The sequence below is a fragment of the Clupea harengus genome, chromosome 22 (genome assembly GCF_900700415.2).
Source record: "Clupea harengus chromosome 22, Ch_v2.0.2, whole genome shotgun sequence".
NCBI classification, from domain to species: domain Eukaryota; kingdom Metazoa; phylum Chordata; class Actinopteri; order Clupeiformes; family Clupeidae; genus Clupea; species Clupea harengus.
Genome location: NC_045173.1, coordinates 20,713,021 through 20,734,688, shown reverse-complemented (window position 1 = coordinate 20,734,688; position 21,668 = coordinate 20,713,021). Strand labels below are relative to the sequence as shown.

The 21,668-nt window shown below is 43.9% G+C and overlaps 1 protein-coding gene across 2 annotated transcripts; it reads left to right on the top strand.

The window, feature by feature from the left end:
* Positions 1–206: 206 nt before the first annotated feature.
* LOC105907506 (sorting nexin-25-like) lies at positions 207–20,659 on the top strand. 2 transcript variants are annotated; one of them, XM_012835857.3, is made up of 19 exons: positions 207–1,046; positions 1,628–1,712; positions 4,593–4,809; positions 5,193–5,365; positions 7,761–7,947; positions 9,912–9,982; positions 10,784–10,971; positions 11,783–11,914; positions 12,476–12,757; positions 13,430–13,594; positions 14,203–14,334; positions 14,449–14,589; positions 15,722–15,835; positions 15,977–16,138; positions 16,670–16,787; positions 17,000–17,066; positions 17,896–18,077; positions 18,762–18,862; positions 19,727–20,659. In XM_012835857.3, the coding sequence occupies exons 1-19, from the start codon at positions 717–719 to the stop codon at positions 19,790–19,792; spliced, it is 2,913 nt and encodes a 970-aa protein (XP_012691311.2). In that variant the 5' UTR covers positions 207–716; the 3' UTR covers positions 19,793–20,659. The 2 variants fall into 2 exon arrangements, with proteins under 2 accessions (XP_012691311.2, XP_031415316.1); XM_031559456.2 differs by having other exon boundaries at positions 1,625–1,712.
* The last annotated feature ends 1,009 nt before the right edge of the window (positions 20,660–21,668 follow it).

Here is a 21,668-nt window from a genome sequence, read left to right as displayed (position 1 = left end):
AATTGTGTATATTTAGTTTAATTTTGTCTAGCTACCCCGCAGTTTCAACTGCACCTGTTACAGGCGAGTGAATGACATCTCGCGCGCGCCTGCAGGCTATCTCATTTGTCCAGTAGCAGCCCATGTATCCTCTTTGGTGGTGATTTGTTTCCTCTCGGTCTACTCAATCGGTTGTACTTAAAAACCAGACAGGAAACTCCGGGAATTGATCCATGCGATTATCCAGTCGTCTGCTCAACGTCAACTGTCACTCACTACGTTTGATAGAAGAGTGACAGTTAGGCAGTTAGGGGGGCAGAAAGAATACATAAAGGATAACTTGTATTTATTTATTATTGTTCTTTGTGTAGTGGATCTACCAACCGTTACAACAGAAATTGGTTCTTTCGATTCAGGTGTCATTATTATCAGCAAATGGGCTAACTTATAGCTAGGCTATGGCTTAATGAGGTTTCTAGAATAACTAAGTAAACCTTTAATGTCCTGTTTGACTGGCAGGATTACGAGAAATAAAACGTTCCTTTTTATTAACTGTATTTATTACATTTAGAGATTCCCTGTCATTAAAGCAAGTGAGCCAAAGGTACAACCCCGTCGTGTCTCGGCTACTTAGCTTAATCTTCTGGTGCAATGTGTTAACGTTTCATCAGTCGCATGCATGAGGCGAGAATCCATCAGGTAGTAGTAGTAGCGGAGGAAATGTTATTTCAAGCAGAATGCATATCGGCGTCGGCAGTATCGACAACCAGAGCAATCTCAGAGATGCCTCAATGCCTCGCAAATCGGAATCTGCGTACTCTACTTTCCGACGTTTTCTTTCATATATCGGTATCGGATTGGTCATGGTGGTATTGTTTCAGTTCGCCAGTGGGGACCTCAGCGTGACGGCATTTGTCCTGAACGTTTTTGTTTACGTGTCATTTGTTTTGCTTTGTTTTCTCTTCGGATGCATTGGGTTCGTCTTACAGGAGAGTCCCGTAAAGTCCACAAACTTCGACACCTCAAAAAACTCACCGTACCTGTTGGACTTCTTAAACAAAATTATGGTAAGTTGTCTATGGATGAACATGTTTAGCTAACGTAATGGTCCTCGTGGTCAGTGCATTGACAACAAGCGTAGCTAAGTTGCCTGGTTTTTACAAATAACAATCCCTCCCAAAATACCTTCATTGTTAGTCTATCCTAGCAGTAACTAAGGACAGAAAGGTTATTGTTCAACAGCCAGTTCCACGTGAACATGGTCATTTAAAAGTTTGAGCTTCATAGATTCTTTTTTTATTTGCACTAAACACACATTTGAATGATTTTACAATGGATAATATGCAATTTAACGTTATCCTGCTTAACTTTAGTAAACGTCAGAAACATTAAAAGCGTAAGAAATTAGAATTCACTTTAATAACTCTGGTGGTTTGTGCACTGCTGAGGGGGATTGGCTCTGCTGCCAGTCAGGAGTGATGGACTGACCTGACATGGACAGTTATGATCTTGTAGCATGTCAGATGGTGTCATACCAGTGATGGACCCAGGCTGTGGTGGGTGGTTGGATTGCTGAGAAGTGGGGTTAGGGTAGGGTGGTGGTGTGGTACTGTTTTATGAACTGAATTTTTATCATGTTTTTCAGCAGAATGGGCTCTCTTTGCCGCTGTCTGAATCCTCACAGATGAGACGAGTAGTGGTGTCACACAATGTGGACAAGGTACTCAAGGAAGGTCAGTGGAAGCAACCAGTAATATTAACCTTTTAAATGTTTAGCAAACAAAAACAAATGACACTTGGACTTTTTAGTTTTTTCCCCTCTATTTCTCCTTTCTAAATCCCTTTCTTTACTTAACTACCTGAGTGGCAGACATTTGTCTTTAGGACTGGAACTGTGCGGTCTGTCAGCTGCTGGTCCGGTTTTTGACACGTCTGTGCAGACTTAACTACCTATTGAAATTGTGTTAGAGACTCATGGACAGAACTTTTTCCTCTCGTATTGTCCTTTGCTTCATTACTGTTTGTATAAACACATGGTAGGAGTTGAGATTAGCGACAGAGTGGAGGAAAAACAAGTCCAGTTTAGCTTGTGGAGGAAAGGAGACGGGGGTAGACCATTCTTATAGAATTGACTTTGACTTATCTGCCCCGATTGAAAGGACTTGCAAGTTATTGCTTGGATTAAGTCTACAGGAGTGTGCAATCAGAGGGCTAATTACCAATAACTCACTATGTTGTCTTGTTTATCACCGGACATGAGGACAGAGTAGGAATATGAATGAACTAATCTCGTTGCCAGTGTTCTTTTGAGTTATTAGGTAGTGCTGCATTACATTCAGATTTGAATCCAGTCTGCATGTGGCCACTCAAAGTATCATGTCAAATCTGGTCCTCTTATATTGTATTAACTTGATGAGCATCAGCAGTGAGTGTAAGCCTACCCAGACAGGGGAAATATTATCCAAGTCTTTTAATGATGTTAGCTGTCCAGATAACTGAAGACATATCAGAAATGTTTTTTGAAGATTGCCTCAGAAGAAGTTATGGTTTCTGTGACTATTGCTCCTACTAAAGTGAAGTGTATTTGGCTATAGCGGTGTAAGCTTTAAATAACTGTTAGCATTGTTTGTGCTTTAGTCGAGACATCTGAAAGGCTCTGATTTTGTTTAGTAAAGTCACTTTAGAGAGCTTTAGAGCTGAAAAATACTAATTCATCTTGTGCCTTGGGTGACCTCATTCCCTTCATATTGTTCATCAGATTCTTGAGGACTGTCAATGGTGGGGATGAGAAGGTGGTAGGTGGCAAAACATCCTTTATAGTGACTCCTGTGAGTTCACAGGTCCCCCTTGTATGGGCAAAGTGAGGTTGTTTTGCTTAAGCGTGAGTGTGAAGCACAGCACAAAGAGGCCTTGCTTCTAATGACATATATGTGAGTCGTTATGCACAGAGGAATGGACAACACTCTCTGTTTAATTTCTACAAATGATTTATCAAGATTTAAAAGGTCATGAAGGGTTTTGGTAAAGCCACCACATAGCTTTTAAATGGTCAGTTAAACTAAAGTCGTAATTAATTAAATCATTAGAATGCATTTTCTCTCACTGGTGGCAGTGAGCTGCCTACTCAGCATGTTTTGGTGAATTGCCCTTCTCTTAGCATAGGAGCATCTTTGCATCGGCAGGAAATCTGTCCAAGCCTCCGGTCTGATTCCATTAGCTGACCACCCTGGCCTGAACACATGCACTTTGTGAAGCAGACAAGCTCCCAAAATGGATTGGAGAAGGTGGATGAGAACTTGCAAACTTGAGAATTGTGATAACATGAGCTTAACAGAATTTGACCCGCAGTTCTCGGCTGTTAGATTTTCTTGTTCCTCAACCAAATTGCAACTGCAACTAGGTATTTCACCGTGACACACACACACACACACACACACACAAAGGCAGGGCACATCACTGTGTACTTTAGACTGTATACTGTAGATTGAAATAGCAGGACAAGGTCAGTTATTGCGTCTCTCACCTCCAAACCTTCTAAAGGCTCCCACTGAAGTATGGATAATGACCTTGACCAAGGTCTGCTACATTAATGCTGCCAGTCAGGCTGGAAGAAAGCAGGGTTGACTGCTTGGACTAGTTACCAAATTCAGGTGGTCGCCACCGTAGTGTGCTGGAAAGAACTGTCTGTCAAAACAGTGCTGTAGTTTACGTCATTGTCCTTTGAACAACAGAAGCCCCCTAGGTTGAAAGTTAGTGGTATGAGATTTTGCAGTTTATTGATCGGATTTCCTTGCAGTTATATTAGTGGCATCATGGTTGGCATTGACAGGAGAAAAAACTATGTTTTGAAACAATGTTTCAAATGCTTCAACTTAATTGTATGTTTAGCAACCAACGCTCTCTGTACCAACACCTCTCCAAATATCCAAGATGATGTGCATCAACCCTTTAATAAGAAATCTGGCTTTACCATTATGGCTGTCTGTGGAAGGCTAAGGGAGAGCAAGGCCTCACTTCTTACTGTCTTTGAAGATGTTTAGGCCTGAATCTTAATAATGCATCACAGACATGTTCCCTCTCATTGAATAATAATGTTGAGCGCAGAAAGAAGACTGCTGTGTTCAAGCAGAATTTGAAAAAGAAAGCCCGATGGCAGCTCAGTACAAATAGTGCTTTTTCCTCCTGCTGCTCCTTCATGAATAAGAGACATATACTCAGATGACAAGAAAGATATACCGGTCCCATCCATCATACTCAGGTTAGCCCTTAGCCTTTACCTGTTGACCAGCAGTCAGTTATATCCCACATGTCCTTTTCCAGTGAAGCCTTACACACGCCATCTTGGGTTGTGTTGCCTTTTCTTATACACCTTAACCCTAATTGCCAACATGAATTCACATGAAATCAAAGAAAACGGATCAAATGTCAAATCAAATGAGACATTATATGGCAGATCAAATGACACAATCATTTCAAGCCATGAACAAAAACCCTGTTAGTTGCGCGTTGTAAAAGAGTAGAATCAGTGATCATGATCATGAAGATTAGCTTTCAGTGACACTTGGCTCTCTTGTCTCTCTCACCATTGATCCTTCCCTTTATCACTTTTTCAGTGTTTGACTATAGCTACAGGGACTACGTGCAGTCGTGGTATGGCCAGTTGAGCCGTGATGAGGGCCAGCTGCACCAGATGCTGTCGGAGGACTTCTGGGAGGTGATCAAGCAACTGAGGGGACACCTGGCAGACATAGATGTGGTGGACCTGGTGTGCAACAACACGGTCAAGAGCGTCCATGCCCACTTCTGTGACCTCAAAACGGCCAACACAAGGTATGGCGTATGCTTTCTTCCTTACGGTGTGGAGCCCATGTCTGATGGGAAGGGGGAAAAAAAGTTATCAACTAGAAAGTAAGTGGGATATTACTGTTAGTATTTCAGGTGGTGTGAATGGGGTTTTATTACATCGATTTTCACCACAACAAAATAAAATTGACTTATGATATACACATTTATCACTGAAGAGTTTTGCTGTTTTGGTTGTTAAATAAATGGTTTGCACTGACTAACTGAAGACATTTAAGACAATGCTGACATGCTTACGTTTATTGAAGAACTTTTTTGTTGTGTTATGTCCTGTCTTTGTCATCTTTTCTCTGCTGTGTCATGATTCCATCCCACTCTATCTGGCTCCCCCTCCTCCTTCTCTCTCCCAGGCAGGAGGAGTTGCCTAAGCCCTTTGCTCTGCACCCGTGTTTGCGCAGCCCTCAGGAGGAGCTGCGCTACCTGCGCTGCTGCGCCCGTCTGCTGCTGCTCAGCCTCCTGCCCGCGCGCCACACCCGCTCTCCCACGCTGCGCCTGGTGCTGTCCGAGGTCATCGCCACCAAAGGTGAGCGTGGCCAGGAGGGTGACTTCTGTTGTCCTGGTGTGATTACTGGTAAAGACCAGGGTTTGGTGTTTTTGTTTGTGTCCATTGGACACATCATATGTTGCTTTTGAGAAGCGGAGAGTGAAGCCTTTGACTGCAAGGCCAGTGGTTCCAAAGGCGATAGACAATGGTGCTTGTGAAGGTTATAGGGCTGTTGTGACTGGCCCTACCTGAGTGTAGGTTGCCGTAAAAATAGAGTCTCTCTGAGACTTGCTCTCACAGTTTACACCCCCCTGTTGTCAGTCACTGAAAAATCCCTTTAGACAAACAAGCTTTGCGTGTGAAAATGGCTCAGCTGTAAAAGGCTTCCAAACCTTGCTAGCAAGGAGGCTGTGAATTAGTCACTTCTTGGACATGTTGGACCTCCATTTTATTAGTCGTTAGATACATTAACAAACAGCCACCACACCTTGTGTTCGTGCATCGGATTCATGCACATACTGTCTTGGTTACAGTGGCAAGTTTAAAGCCCCATTACGCGATAATTGGTATGTTTTTCTACAGAGCTCCCCCTAAAGTTGCGGAGATTAGCTCACTACACCACTGTCGTAAATACAAATCGCGCTTCGAGACCTCCTGACCTGGACAGTGTACATGTGTATTTGTTGACAAGCTGAACGATATGGAACAGGCAAAAACAACAGCTGAAGCGAAAGAAGCATGTAGGCTGACGAGGTAGAGTAATATTACAAGATTTTACACAAATATGATTCTACATAGTTTTATTTATTGTGACATCGGACACTAAACACTAACATAACCAAAGAATAACAAGAAAAGAATGACATATTTTTATCTATCTGAAATAGATAATGTTGTTTGGGCGACATGCTTAATTAACATTGGACAGTGTAATTTATTACAAGCTAGCTGAGTTAAGTTTTCAAGGTTGCAAACCTTCAAGGCTTATTGGCGTGAGATTGACAGACTGATCAATCCTCCTTATTACAAGTCAGTGTACCACCAAAATGATTTTGAAACTGTTATTTTAAGGCAAAATTGTTGCATAATGTTACTTTAAGTACATGCTGTGGTGGTGCTCTCTGAGTGCGTTAGAGTTCAGGTGTCAGAGTTGCAGACTCTACATTGAAGAATGACATTGTTGCAGGATCTGAACAGAAATGACCTTGTGAAAAGGGTGTTGCAGAGAAATGGCAATCAGAAGCCCAGGGAGTGCACTAATGAATGTGCCTTTCAGGTGGAACGATCAGTCTGAGGTGTAATTCTGCCCGATCATTTCCTGCTCCCCTGTTTAATCAGTGGAGGTGATTAAGTGTGTGGATTTCATAGAGATTAGATGGATATCTTCCAAGACAGCGACCCAGACACATGATGACACAGATGAGGAGAAAGACAGATTTGACAAAGAGAGGGCGAAAAGTGTAGCTGTGAGCGAGAGCCAGACAAGGGGATTGAGGGGAAGGGGGTCTCTGCTGCTCTGCGTCAGTGATTGAAGAGGGTGGACTGGACCTCAGACACCTTTCGGGCAGACAGGCGGAATTACATTTCAGAGCACATCTTGCCAGTTGAGCCACCCCTGCCAGGGAATTATCACATCATTCCGGGGACACTGCTACACCTGTCCTGATGTGGATGCACAGCGGTTGCCTGTCACTGTAAAACAGGAGCGGTCAACACCTCAGCTCATTCACATAGCCCTCACGAGTCCCATCTTCGAAGCGCTCAGGTCTATCCATCTCGTTTATGCCGTATGTCCAACAGCGCAGAGGATTATGATCACAGGACCCCCACAGGACCTTCTAGAAACTTTCAGTTTGACACAGATGTCCTTCAATCTAGAACAGTGGTTCTTAACCTGGGTTCGATCGAACCCCAGGGGTTCGTTGAGTCACTCTCAGGGGTTCGGCAGGGGTCAAGACACACACAGTATAGCCCGGTTCACACTAGCAATGTCGGGTCGTTTTTATATATACCTATGTTTTGAAGAAATCATATTTTATTTTTCCAATTACGAAGGGTTCGATGAATGCACTGATGAAGCCTGCAGGGTTCAGTACCTCCAATAAGGTTAAGAACCACTGATCTAGAACAAGCAGCCCTTTGACAGTGGTTTCATCAACAGTGGTCTTAAATAACTTGTCTATGCTAAGCTAACTATTTACTTACACACACTTTCCCTTTTGTTTGGTCATGTTTGTTTTTCCTCGGTTTTTATTCTCTTCTTTAGTGTCTCTTTTTCAACTTGAATTGCTGTTTTGTCTTATTACATCTTTAGTACATCTTACTACTACTTTGATGTCTGTATGATTGCTGTTTGAATGTGTAATGTGTGAGGTCACCCATTTCTTGTGTGTGTGTGTGTGTGTGTGTGTGCGTGCACGTTCGTGTGTGTCAGTGCTATGGCCTCTGGTGGAGGTGTTCAGTGACCCGGACTACATCAACCGGATGCTGCTGTCTCAGCTGGAGCAGCGGGAGCAGCTGATGGAGAGGCACAGGAAGGCCTACAGCTACGCGCCCTCCTATGAGGAGTTCATCAAGCTCATCAGCGGCAGCTCTGACGTGGACTTCCTGCAGCAGCTCAGGTCAGACTCCCCTCCACGCACCTCACCTGCCCGCACACACATCTACGAGGGGGCCCACACCGTGTCTACTTCCTCTGCTGTTGTACTCTTCTGCCTTAATCTTGTAACAATAGGACTGGGATATCCACCTCTCCTCTTTGTGAAACTGTAGTCTGTTATATTGTGTGTTGTCAGGAAGGCTGTCATCCTTTATTACCATTAGCATGGGAGAGACTAGCCTGTCTAGCACTTTTATTAATTAAGATAGATTAATCTAGATTAAGACAGAACAGTCCTTTACACTGTCAGTGCTTGTCACAGTGCACTCTGTAGCTCCACCATCAGCAGGAGTAGTTTTCAGTGTCATTCAGAGCTGCTGTCAGACAGGGTTTTGCTTTTTTGTGATGGTTCTTTAGTGAGACTCTTGTGAGGCTCGGCCATTCATCTGCCCTTTGAAACAGCTTTGTCTGACTTGTATGGGATCGTCAAGAGGATAGGGACAGGTTTTACACAGAGAAGCTGCTCATAGCATGCCTCTCCCCAGTCCCCGTAGCTCTGAAAGCTTGTAGAAACATCAGTCAGAGCCAGGGCATAACAGAATCAACCATGCGTCTAGCCAAACTTTAATTCCCCACCAGTCAGAAGTATGTAAGCCTGTTCCCCCAGCAAAACACTAATGACATAAATGGCCTGGTTGGTTTTACGAGATGAGGGCTTCACACTACCCATGTGGTCTGGTGAAAAGGCCATTAAGTACACCTTTTTCTGCAGCTATTGTAGCTAAAGTGCACTAAAGACATTGAGTTAAACCCTGCAGTGGAGTGCTGCTTAAAGTGTAGTAGTCAGAGTAATCTGCCCATCCTGGGAAGGGTGCTAGCCCCACCTGCTGTCTGTTTCTCTGTCTGCGGGGCAGCTGTACAGCAGCTACCTTGGGTCTAGACCAGATCAGTTGGGGCGGCAGGATTTTTGCCCGAATTAAACATAACGGTTATGGTGGACGCTGGGTGCAGAATGATCTGAAATGGCGAGTTGTATACCGAAGAGAAAGACGAACAGTAAATGCATTTTTCAAGTAGTCAATTACAATAGAATGTGTGTAGATTCGTCACCACTGACAAACATGTTGTCTGCAGTCAAGTGGTCCATGAAAGACGTTGGTGTGAGTTTGTCAGTAATCTCCTCTTTTTCCTCTTCTGACTAAACTAACTGAACAAAAAAACAGTACATGTCTAGCTCTGGAGTCATACAAGCAGTCTGGCATCTGGATAAACTGAGTCATTGCTCACTCTATCTGTCCCAAAACAAATTGGAGGAACATTAAATGGGGTGGAAAAATCTTCATCAGCTACAACACTGAAAGGTATTAAAATGTGAACACGATCCAAATGGCACATTCAGTTCAAGGGGGGTAGATGGGGGGGGGTTGGAGGGTGGAGAGGGGAGGGTGGAGCTGATGACACAGTTCAGCTCCCAAGCCTCGGGATTTACAAGCAAAGGGGATTAGCTTGAGTCGCGACGCCTGAAATCACAATCAGTCACAGACGTTCTTAATAGGCGCGTCCTCCCCAATGCTAGCAGCCAAAACAAATCCTCATGTCAGAGAGAGAGAGAAAGGGAGAAAGAAAGCGAGGTGTCACTTATAAACCTGAGTTTGGTCGCTGTCAAGCAAACTTGCATGATAATAGCCTGGGGCCTTTCACCATGACGACAGTGTGCCTCTCGGAGCATCACCCGGAGTAACTGCTTCTCTCTCGCACACACAAAGAGTTTGTTTATGAGCTTTTTCTAGGCTCCAGAAACAAAAACAACTGATCCCATAAGATGTTAAATAAAACTCAGAGGAGCTTTGTTAGGGGCGAATGGCATGTCAGATGAATGTGGATATTACAAGGTTACTTGTCGCATGATAGCCACAGGATTCTCGTACTTGATGATTGGCTTTCTCTGGGACTCGAATTGAATGCGCAGCTCTCTCTCTCTCACAGGTACCAGATAGTGGTGGAGATCATCCAGGCCACCACACTAAGCAGTCTACCCCAGATGAAGAAGCTCAAAGGTGGGTTTGACTCCCATCGAGCTCCCCCTCCCCCACAGGTTGAGATGTCTCTGTGTCTGTATGTTTGTGTATCAGCATGTGCGTGTATTGTTTGTGTGTGTGTGTGTGTGTGTGTGTGTGTGTGTGTGTGTGTGTGTGTGGGGGTGTGTGTGGGGGTGTGTGTGGGGGTGTGTGTGTGTGTGTGGGTGTGGGTGTGGGTGTGGGTGTGTGTTGGTGTCATTCTTGTGACCTATAAAATAATACATTCCGGTGGCAGCTTTATGACAGAGAGGAGTGGTGAGGGCTGTTAATGAGCTGCAGAGGTGAGAGAGGCTGCAGCTCCTCTGCTCAGTGTGTCCCTTGGCCACAGGGCACACAGCTTTGTGTCAATATAGCAGAATGATGCAACATGATGAAATCTCTGGCCAAGAAAGAATCCAGTACAGTTTGGTGTGGATCCATATCATGGGGCGGATCCGCAAAATTATTTCTCACCTTCGTTTACATTGTGAGATTGGCAGAGGTCTGCGCTCTCCAAGTGCCCTTCTAGTTTTCATGCTTGATTACCCAGTAACTGTCATTAGACATCCAGTACTGCTTAGAGTTAGAGGCCGCTAAGTTATTAGCTAAGTTGTTGAATTACACTTAAAGTGAATGAGTTACTGTATGTGAGAATAGAAATAAAACAATGTATTTCTTTCTTTGTCTCCCTGTCTCTTTTCTTTGATATTGTTTCTTTTCTTTCTTTCTTTCTTTCTTTTTTTTCTTTTTCTTTTCTTCCGTATGTCTGTCTCTCTCTCTCTCTCTCTCTCATGCCAGCAGAAAGCAAAGGGAAGGATAAGGCCATGAAAACGGACTTGCTGCGGGCGCGGAACATGAAGCGCTACATCAACCAGCTGACCGTGGCCAAGAAGCAGTGTGAGAAAAGGATCTGGCTCCTGGGGGGCCCCAACTACGAGCAGCAGGAGGACGGGGCCAATGAAGGGGCCGAGGGGGCGCAGACTCCCAGGGTGAGGGGGGCCGAGGGGGCGCAGACTCCCAGGGTGAGGGGGTGGCCGGTTTGGGAACTCCACTCACACTTGAGCACTGAAACAGCAGTGAGCGGCGGGAGGGCCCAGGAGAGAGTTTAGTTTAGGCTAAACCCATAGGCAATAGTCACCAAGGCCTCTGCAGCACTTCTATCTGTGGTGACCCATATGCTGTATAAACCCAGCAGTGCTTATATGTGGTGACCCATATGCTGTATAAACCCAGCAGTGCTATCTGTGCTGACCCATATGTGGCTTTTTAGTGAGTGTCTAGTAAAAACCTAAGGCCTCGAGCTATAGGGGCTACCTAAGCGTAACGTCTAAGGGATACATCATACACACAAGCTAAACCTCCTTCAGCTAGACCTCCCGCTAACCGTGTAGTTCCGTCCTCTCTCTTATCACTCTGGGCTCCCTGTCGGTCAGTAACTTTCTCCATCTTTCGGGCATGGCTGTGCAGAGAACAGGTACTCAGGTTGACTGCTGAGACACTGTTAGACACAGGGTGCAGAGAGTGTATACTCTTGCACAAAAAAACAAAATATCTACACACACAATACAAACACAGAGGTACATAAACATACATACATACACACACCACATAAACACATACAGACACTTAGACAGATTCACACTCTTGGCTGATGTGCAATTAATATGGGGGTCCAGTGGGAGGAGGGTAGTAAAACCTCACCCATTTAATTCTCACACCAACTGAACAGGACCTTTTCACATCCCATTGAGCTGTCCAGTGTGAGTGTCTGCTCTAACACTGCCCTTTCCATGTGCCCAGATCCTGCAGTTTGAGGAAATCATGTCCAACCCAGCATACCGGGAGTACTTCCGGGTATACATGGCACGGGTGGATAAGGGAGCCTTCATTAACTTCTGGGAGCTTGTGGAGACCCTGAAGACGGCCAATAAGGTATATGGGAATAAGTAACTGCAGTGAAGCCATCATTGGGAAGTTACAGCAGGAGGATGAGAATAGGCGTTTCTCAATATGCATTATTTTCTGTACGGGTGTTCCCATGATGGACTTGTGAAACGTCATCAGTCATAGCATAAGCACTGTTTCAGTTCCAAAGTTCGCATCTAGCCTAGACGATACACGGAAGTGTTAACGCTTCACACGTTTTTATCAAGGATGCCAACAAGAACGCTGCTGTCCCAAATGCAGATGGAGCGTACTGCTCTGCATCCTCCTGTCCTCGGAAGTCTGGACTCCCGAGCTGAACTTGCCAAGTCCGAACTCCCTTGACGTCCTCCGTGTTGAGAAACGCCTAATGTTCAGATTCAGTCCGATTCAGGACATCTATGAGCCCCAATTCAGTTGACCTTACCTGATACAGTAATTAGTGTGTGGTAATATGTGTAATGGTGTATAGCAGAACTGGTCGGTAGCCTTTTATTTATGGGAAATTACAGCAGGGGGATGAGCGTGTGGAATGTGAGTGTGTATCTTACCTTGTCAATCCTGTTCTAGAACGAGGTTCCTTACCTGGTGGGGGAGATCTACCAGAACTTCTTTGTGGAGAGCCATGAGATCCCAGTGGAGCGGGCGCTGCTGAGGGAGATCCAGCAGACGCTGGTGGGGGACAAGGGCACGGAGGTGTTGGTGCACCTGCAGGCGGAGGTCTACGAGGGCATGAGGGAGCGCTACTACCCCTCCTTCCTGGTGAGCGACCTCTACGAGCGCCTCATCCACCGGCAGGAGCAGCACAGCAGCGGCACACCCGTGCCCCGGCCCGACAACAAGGAGGACATGGTGAGAGGCCACAGATGGTCTCTGATGAATGCAACCAGTAGGATGGAATTACATACAGACTTGGAGATAAATGCCATGCGCATGATAATCTTGTCAGCAGTCATTCGTGAGATTGAGTTTAGAAAAAAAATGATCAGAAAATCAAGATTATTCAGTTTATTTTGGAGTTTGAGTGGGCGAGGGGATTTTTCATACAGCCAGTGGTAGTCAGAACAACATAGAGGTGTGGCCTCGGAAACTGTAAGAGTTCACAGAAGCAGTGAAACTAATGGTGATTTTAGTCCTGTGTTTTGGTGAGTGTAAGCATGTGAGGCACGAAACTGTGTAATCTTTAATCTGAAAACTCGGTTCACTTTCACAGTCATCAAGTCGAAGAAATATCATCACAACATTGTGGGTTAGCGAATCAAGTCACATTTAAAAGGGTCACCATCCTATTTTCAGAAATGCTTTGTGAACTCAGTTCCACAGAGGAGTAACAATTCCATCAGCTAAATCAAGCCACTGTTGAAGGCCTGCAAAAATGGATCCTTGTGAAATTCCTGTAATTGCTTTACTAAGTGACACAAAGTCTATTCCCTGTCCTTTTCTCTCTCTCTTTCCCAATGTATTTTCCTTCCATTCTTTCTGTCTCTCTTTCTTCCCTCCCTCTCTCTGCCCTTCTTCCCACAGTGCCAACCCATGACGGGTAGTAACACGTCTTTGGATGAGTGCAGTGTGGGCATAAATGAGCAGGCCAGCCACGCTGGCATGCGACTACGCCGACTCACTGACCGGATGGAGTACAAGCGCCAGGCCTTGGGCTCAATCCAGAACTCACCCAAACCCGACAAAAAGGCACGCTCCAGTTTGTGTTCTACCCTTCTCACACCATATCGAAACTTATTACAAAGATAATATAATAAAGATAACAAGAAAAAGCACATACCCGTAGTACCAGAACAACAAAAAAAACCTCATTAAGTGTAAATGACATAACTCAGCCACGGGGCTTTTAAATCAGTCCCCAGTGACTGGTCCTCTGTGTACAGAATGAGAGGCTGGAGGGGGTTCCTCTACAGCAGTACATGAGGGATGTGGGCCTGCAGGGGAGAGTGTGAGGGGGTGAGAGGGGAGCATTCTGTTTGTTTGTGTGTGTGTGTGTGTGTGTTTCTTTTAGCAGCAGCATAACCCCTGGAGCAGGGTTTATTTTTCTTCTTTAAATTGCTTTCTTCAACAACTGTGGTTACGTCTTTTGTCTATTCCTATCCTTTATTAATCTGGGTTAGCTCACAGGGTTGAGTCCAGGAATGTTTGTGTCTGTCTGTGTATCCACTTATAAGCAGGCCGTGTTTGAGCTGGTGGAGTACAGCAAAATGGCTATACATAGCTACACATCTCATGCATTAGCTGTGTCTTTGTGCCATGCATTTACTCTGTGTGTGTGTGTGTGTGTGTGTGTGTAGATTGCGTGTAAGCTGGTGGATGAGATCAGCACTATGGAGAAGGAGCATTCTGACCTCCAGCTACACATCTCGCGCACTGACTGGTGGTGCACCAACCTGGGCATGTGGAGAGCCTTGGTCACTGGCGGAGAGGTAATGGTGTGTGTGGCCAGTAGTGGAGGTGTTTTGTGGTGTTGTGCGTTGGTATATGACCGTTATGAGTAGAATCACTCTCTCCTGCTTTCTGTTTATCCCCGTCTCCCTCAGGCTGTGGAGGAGAACGGGGAGCAGACAGCTTGTTTCTACATATGTGTGAGTTTGCCAGATTCAGACGACTTCATACACAGCCGCTGGGCTGTGTCACGCAAGCTCAACGAGTTTCAGGCACTACACAGGAAACTTCTCGAGGTACACACACACACACACACACACACACACACACACACACACACACACACACACACACACACACACTGTCTCTCTCTTTCACTGATAACCCATACGTCTACTAAAATCAAATAGTTCCCTACTAGAACCAGTAGAACCCTCAGTTACGCCTTGAAAGGTTTTACTGTTTTACACCTTACTTTTAAGGGAATCAATTCAAACCAAACTTTATTTATACGGCACATTTAATACCAAGAGGTAACACAATGCGCTTCACAGAAGGAAATGGGGCGGGGGTTACAAACACTTGTATGAAACACACATTTTCCAGAGGGATGAAAAAAACATATCATGTAAGTGCAAACATATTACAAAGCACACACATACACATGTACAGCAGACCCACTACAGACCACTGAGAACAGATAAATATTACAGAGAATGATAGGCGAGATTAAAGAGGTATGTCTTAAGTGCACGTTTAAAAGTTTCCACCGTTACAGCCATTCTTAGGTCCTTTGGCAAAGTATTCCAAAGCCTGGGAGCATAGAAACTAAAAGCTTCCTCTCCATGTCTCTTTGTCCTGGTTTTTTTAACCGGAAGTACAGTGATCAGGTTAGAGGTTAGTTCCTGCAGCTGCCCCGTCTGAAGGCTGTGCAACTTCTTCTGTCAGCACCTATGCTCCCCTATATATCTGATGCTTCTCACAGTGCCGTGACGACGCAGTCCTCCCCATGGCAATGCCCCGCACCAGGAGGGAGTGTCAGTATGGAGAGGAAATAAATCATCAGTTCCTCACCAAGCAAAACGAAAAATCTATTCTCCAATTTAGAAAAGCTCGTTAATATGATAATATGAAGGTACCCTATAAGCAGGGCACCATGTTGTGCCTCCTAATTACTTTTGGTCTCTGGAAAGGCTCTGGGAGAACTGAAGGTTTGTAAAGATGACTTGGCTTCAGTCAACATTTCTAAGGAGGCTTGTAAAAACATTTGATGAAACATATTGAACATCTAATCGTAATGCTTACAGAATATAAGTGCATGCAATGCGTAAAATAATTGTAATGCGTTTGTAATGCAATTGGTGTGTGTGTGTGTGAGAGAGAGAATATGTGTATGCCTCTCACTCTACTTCTTCTTTCTTTGGAAAGTGTTTCCCCTCGCTGAAGAAGGTGCAGCTTCCCTCTGTTAGTAAGCTCCCATTTAAGTCCATAGACCAGAAGTTCCTGGAGAAATCTAAAAACCAGCTCAACAACTTCCTGCAGGTATCAGATACTGAACCAGTGAACAATAGCTTCAATTATCTTTTACACTCTAAATGTGTATGCATATGTGTTTATTTCTGTCTCTGTGCTCTTGTACGTGTGTGTACGTGTGTGTACGTGTGTGTACGTGTGTGTGTTTAGACAATGCTGTCAGATGAGTGTCTGTGTCAGAGTGAGGCCCTGTATGCATTCCTGAGCCCGTCCCCTGAGCACCTGAAGATGATGGACCCCCAGAAGAAGTCCAACTTCACCTTTGCCTCATTACTCGAAAGACTGCCTGGAGACTTCTTCTCACACCAGGAGGTGAAAGACACACACACACACACACACACACACACACACACACACAGACAGAGACTGACTCCGATTTTCTCTCTCAGTCAAGCAGACTTAATATTCAGCTGTTCCTCACTATACTTTTTACACAGTCATACTTTATACGTGTTGTTTAAACAAAATGTCTTCCAAATATACATATTCTAGTTCCATTCATACAGATATGCACATAGACACAAAATGTAAGACTAAAGACTAAAACTGTAAGAATGTAAATACCCCATTCGCCCTGTTACACGTATTCTCTCTCTTTCTCTGTCCAATGCATAGACAAATACACACACCAAACACACATGCACATAGTACACAAACACACACACTTGCTGATGAACATGCACACACATACACATTACATAATCAGATGACCAGAGAGATGAACATACATACATACATACACACACACACACACACACGCGTGCACACACGCACATGCACACACACACACACACACACACACACACACACTCGTCTGCTTACTCCGTGTCTGTGGGTTGTCAGGACGATGGCGATGATGACAGTGACCTGTCTGACTACGGGGAGGAGACGGAGGGGAGGAGGGATGCGCTAGCTGAGCCCTCCTTCATGCTGATTGGAGAGATCTTTGAGCTCAGGGGCAGTAAGTATCCAGTGTGTGTCTGTAGGTTTGTTCCCATGGCTCCCTTTGGAACCTTTTTGAATGGAACTTTGAGTATTCACTGTTTACTTGCAGTATTTATTATGTGTGTCTGTGTAAAATGTTGTTTATTTCTGTAAGGTTTTATTATACGTGCGTTAGCTCTGTAATTGGCTTATTTGGCTGTGGATAACTGTGTGTGTGTGTTTCTGTAGTGTTTAAGTGGGTGCGGAAGACTCTGATCTCGCTGGTCCAGGTCACATTCGGACGCACCATAAACAAGTGAGTGTTGTCCCTCTCAGTATTACTAACAGACTTCAACACAACCATAGAGACTCTCTCTTATCATGTCTGTGACCACGAACGGCCAAACTAATGCCATCCAGGGTACCCTCACTACCCCTCATCAACTTCAGCCACATGAATTAGATAAACATGGGCAATAGTGCTGAGAGGACAAGACTACAGACACAGAGGTTTCACAGACCCATTCAGACAGACAGTGTTACACACATACACACACACACACACACACACACACACACACACACCAGCACTGACTTGCCATCTTTGTCGGCAAAAAAGTATTTTGAGAGAGCTAAGCATAATAGAATCAGATGACAAAGCATTTAGGGTATTCCTGTAATCCTGTCTAGGAGAGTGAGTTACAGCATCATCTGCACTTGTGTTAATCCAGCAGCTGTTCACAGAATTTAGATTCTGATGGGTGACCATACTTGTTTTTAATGACTCCGTCACTGAGTTGAACTGTTATGTTGTAGCTGCCTTGGCTTGTCATAGATATAAACTCATTTGGCAGAGCATAGTCAACTGAGGATTAACAAAGGCCAAGTACACTTTTGCTACAAACGTGATTGAAAATCCAGAATCAAGTAACCACCATTCTATGACATTTATTTTCATATTATTTTTTATTATTTGGCGCACTGAAATAAGTGGCCATGTCAGAACAACTGCTGCCAGCGTTAGTCACTGATGAATGTCCTCAGCAGCCCTTTAACTTATATCAAAGTAAAAACATGTACAGCTTAAAGTAGTATATACTTCGGTGCTGCTTAAAGCCGATTGTACTCTGTGATTGGATTTGTAGGCAGATCCGAGACATGGTGAGCTGGATTTTTGGGGAGCAGATGATCGTTTACTACATTAGCATATTTCGGGACACCTTTTGGCCTGACGGAACACGTGCTGTCCTTAGCAACGTGAGGACAGAGGCGGAGAGACAGGAGACCAGGGACCAAGCTCAGAAGAAACTTCTAGAAAGTGTTCCAGGTACGTGGAACACTCCAAAATACTGTGGAGGTACCATCAGGCACGCAAAAGAACCACCTAATTATTGTAATGTTACAAGCTCCCGAACGGTGTTTTGTGCACGGCTAATGTGTACACGGGAACTTAGGAAGCTTTGGAAACAAGTCACGTGCACACGCACTTTCTGAATATTTAGTTGATTCCAATTGTCTAAAGGAAGTGCACAGTCACACTATCCCCGGTGCAGAATTTGCGTCACGTCTGAAATCTCATTACTTTTGATAACCCCACAGGTTAATCGAACTCCCGCGTGATGACTCATGGCTCCGTTTGAACAGATGAGAACGTGTCTGTGCGTGTGTGTGCATTATAGTGATTTGAATTTCCTAATTTTCTTACCTCAGATTCACCACACACACGAGACACACAGATATGCATGTGCGTGCACACACACAAACATTAGTCATCCAACATGTATTACTGTAAATACACAGACAAAAACTTTAAGTCTGTCCATTTGTGTTTGCATCTTTTCGACCTGAATTGATCCAATAACCGGAATCATTGAAAGCAACTACTAAGTCCAGGTCTTGCGCTGCATTAGGAATGCTCTCTGTGGTTGCACAGAGGCTGGGTCTTGTGGGTATTTCCAGAGATATCTGTCACAACATTGAACAGAGTTGTTTACTCCCGAAAATGTTTCAGATGCCCTGCAGAACCTGGTGGGGCAACAGAATGCTCGCTTTGGTGTCATCCGTGTCTTCAATGCCCTTCAGGAGGTCAACGCCAATCGACACCTCATCTATGTGAGCAGTTATTTATTTATTTATTTATTTATCTAAACTAACGCTATTTGGGCGTTTTATTTTAAAAATATAAATATATATATTGTAAAAATACAATATTCTCTGACTGTAACAGTAATAGTAACAATGACTGGTTGGTCCAAGTGATCTTAATTAACAGACATTGTGCCTGGTGGGTCATTTTGGATTGTGTTAGTTTCAGATGCTTGCGTAATTGGTAATATTGTGCCTGTTCCAAATTGTGTTTCAAGGGAGCACTGGGCTCGGAGATTTAGTGATTCCTTCTCATTAGTGAGAGTATATCATATCTTGAGTAGTAGTGTTCAGTGCGTTCTCTCTTCAAAAATGAAAGCTATATTTTTCTAACATGATGTTTAGGTGGGTTTTATTGATTGTTCAAGTAAAAAAATATTGACAAGGAATGCTCTGCACTACCATCTAGTGGCAACTTGTGGGGCTGCAGGATTCACAGTATGAGAGATGGTGTGAATATTAAAGATGCAGTCCTTGATTATAATAATAAAAAAATGTTCATTGAAATCAGCTAAATTCTCCCGGTGTTCCTCAAGCTGTCCATTCAGTGTGTGCGCACTGAAAAAATCCCCCTGTGTTTGTGCACAGCCCTGGTTCTGGAAAAAGTGAAGTGGCTTTAACGGAGCCAGGCACTATTCCAGCCAATCAACATGGGGCTTCAGAAGCACAGAAGGAAGGCGTGCCATTTGACTGGCTGTGGAGCTCACACATCAGCAGCCTTTCACCATAATCAAAGACTTTACCTTTAGTGTGTGTGTGTGTGTGTGTGTGTGTGTGTGTGTGTGTGTGTGTGTGTGTGTGTGTGTGTGTGTGTGTGTGTGTTTGTTTCAGATACTTATGGAAATGCTGCTAAGAGAGCTCTGTCCTGAGCTGTCTGATGAAATGGACCAGATATGACCAGATTGGACCCAATTCACTCTTCACTGAAAAAAAAAAAAAACACTTGTAGTTGTCACAGTTTATCACTTGAGCTTCTCTATCTATTTTTCTCTGTCACTGAACACAACCCCTTAAAAAAATGTAATGCCTATGCTAAATGAAAAGCAAAACTATTGTTAGGCTGCTAATGATGGCGGACAGGCTACGGTAGATTGACTAAGGGCACGGTAAGGTTTCCTGCACAGGTGTGGACTTTGTTTTGTTTAGCGGACTGGCTCTGGGCCAGATGCATAGCGGCCCTCATTTCCTCCACACTCTCCACACGCCCACATCCAGTTTGGGAAGCCCGGTTTTTGAATGGCTTCAAATGTTTCACAGTGGGGATCTGAAAATGTGAATTTTCTTGAGCTTTAAAAAGTAGGGTATGTGCCCTTTTTTGTGTGTAAACTCATTTCAGGAAGCAGACCCCTGCTAGCATCTGTTTGTCAAATTTAGCATATTGGTTTTTCTGCTTTTACATTTTTTTTTTGTGCTGTTGTATGTGTGCAAGGATAACCTGTAAAATTTGTTCTGTTTATTGCTGTTTTATTTTTAAAGGAATTTGAGGATGTTGCATGAGACCTCCTTGGAAGAGTGCTATTTATTCTGTGTAGTTGTTTGCAAAAAGAAGGATAATATTTGTTCATTTACGTTTACATTTTGGGAGAAAAAGAAGTGACTTACGATTCTTTTCTGTTATTCTTTTGTGTGTCTTATGATGCATCACTGTGCAATCGTTACTGTGAAAAAGTAATGGGGTCGATGGTAATTTAGAGGCAGATATTTATTTTTTACCAAAAACTAGCATCCAGTATTTGTATTAAATAAATTCCAAATGAAATATTACTGGGTTGTTTTTGTGTCCATTTTCATGTTTTTCTTTCAATCACCATAGGCTGCCAACATTCAGAATTTCAAAGGAATAATATGGAAAACATTAAGTCAACTTGTTACCAGTCTTTTTATTGATAGTGTCTCGTGTAGCAGTTTTTTTCATTCTCTCCTTTATAAACAAAACCAAAACACAACTGTTGTCAAACGTTATATTCTGCAGGATCATAACTTGCATGACAAAATCTCTCTGACCGGATCATCCTGTTTCTTTTTTACTCACATGCCCCCACACATTTCTATAAAGAAAATGGAATGTTCTACAATACATTTATATATGATTATATTATATATTTTCGTTTTATAAATGTGTGACCGCACACTTGATATTTGTATCTCAATGTGTAAGTGTGACTACTTCATATGCGACAAGCCAGGTGCCTTAGCCATAGGGAACGCACAGCTTCAGGAATCGTAAGCATTGAGAACATTTTGTCCTCTGAATGGCCATGGGCACATTCAGTGGGTACAATGCTGAGAGAACAGCAAGCGGGAATTGGTGCCAAGAAGGCTGCTGTGACATATAATAACCAGGAAGAAACAGGCATATATGAATGAGTGAGGACAGGGCTGATAACCTGTTCTCTGTAGTCAAGACACAAATCCAGTGGATGTTGGTGTGGTTTGGCAGTTAACACTCCTATCCCATGTTAAGATTTTCAATGAAATGGGAAAGTTTCCATGTGGTGCCTCCACTCTGTGTTAAACATTTCTTGTGAGAAGAGAAAACCCAGACTACCAAGAATGAAATAGTATCCATTGACAACCACCCGTTGGCACAGGAACCTTTTTGGAAGTCTGACTTGTGGGTCAGTGCAAAGTTCAAATGGAAAAACTACAGGACACAGGACGCAAGGGAGGAAATAATATGTACGAGCCCGAGGTCAACACGTAACAAAACACGTTCCTTTTAAGATGCATTTAGGTTCTACTTCTCGTGAAAATATGAGGCCAATTGCATATG

Coding starts and splice junctions, on each gene's coding strand:
- LOC105907506 (XM_031559456.2), top strand. CDS start 717: ATGCATATCGGCGTCGGCAGTATCGACAACCAGAGCAATCTCAGAGAT. Junction 1,713..4,592: donor GGACAAGGTACTCAAGGAAG/GTCAGTGGAAGC, acceptor TCACTTTTTCAG/TGTTTGACTATAGCTACAGG. Junction 5,366..7,760: donor CGAGGTCATCGCCACCAAAG/GTGAGCGTGGCC, acceptor CGTGTGTGTCAG/TGCTATGGCCTCTGGTGGAG.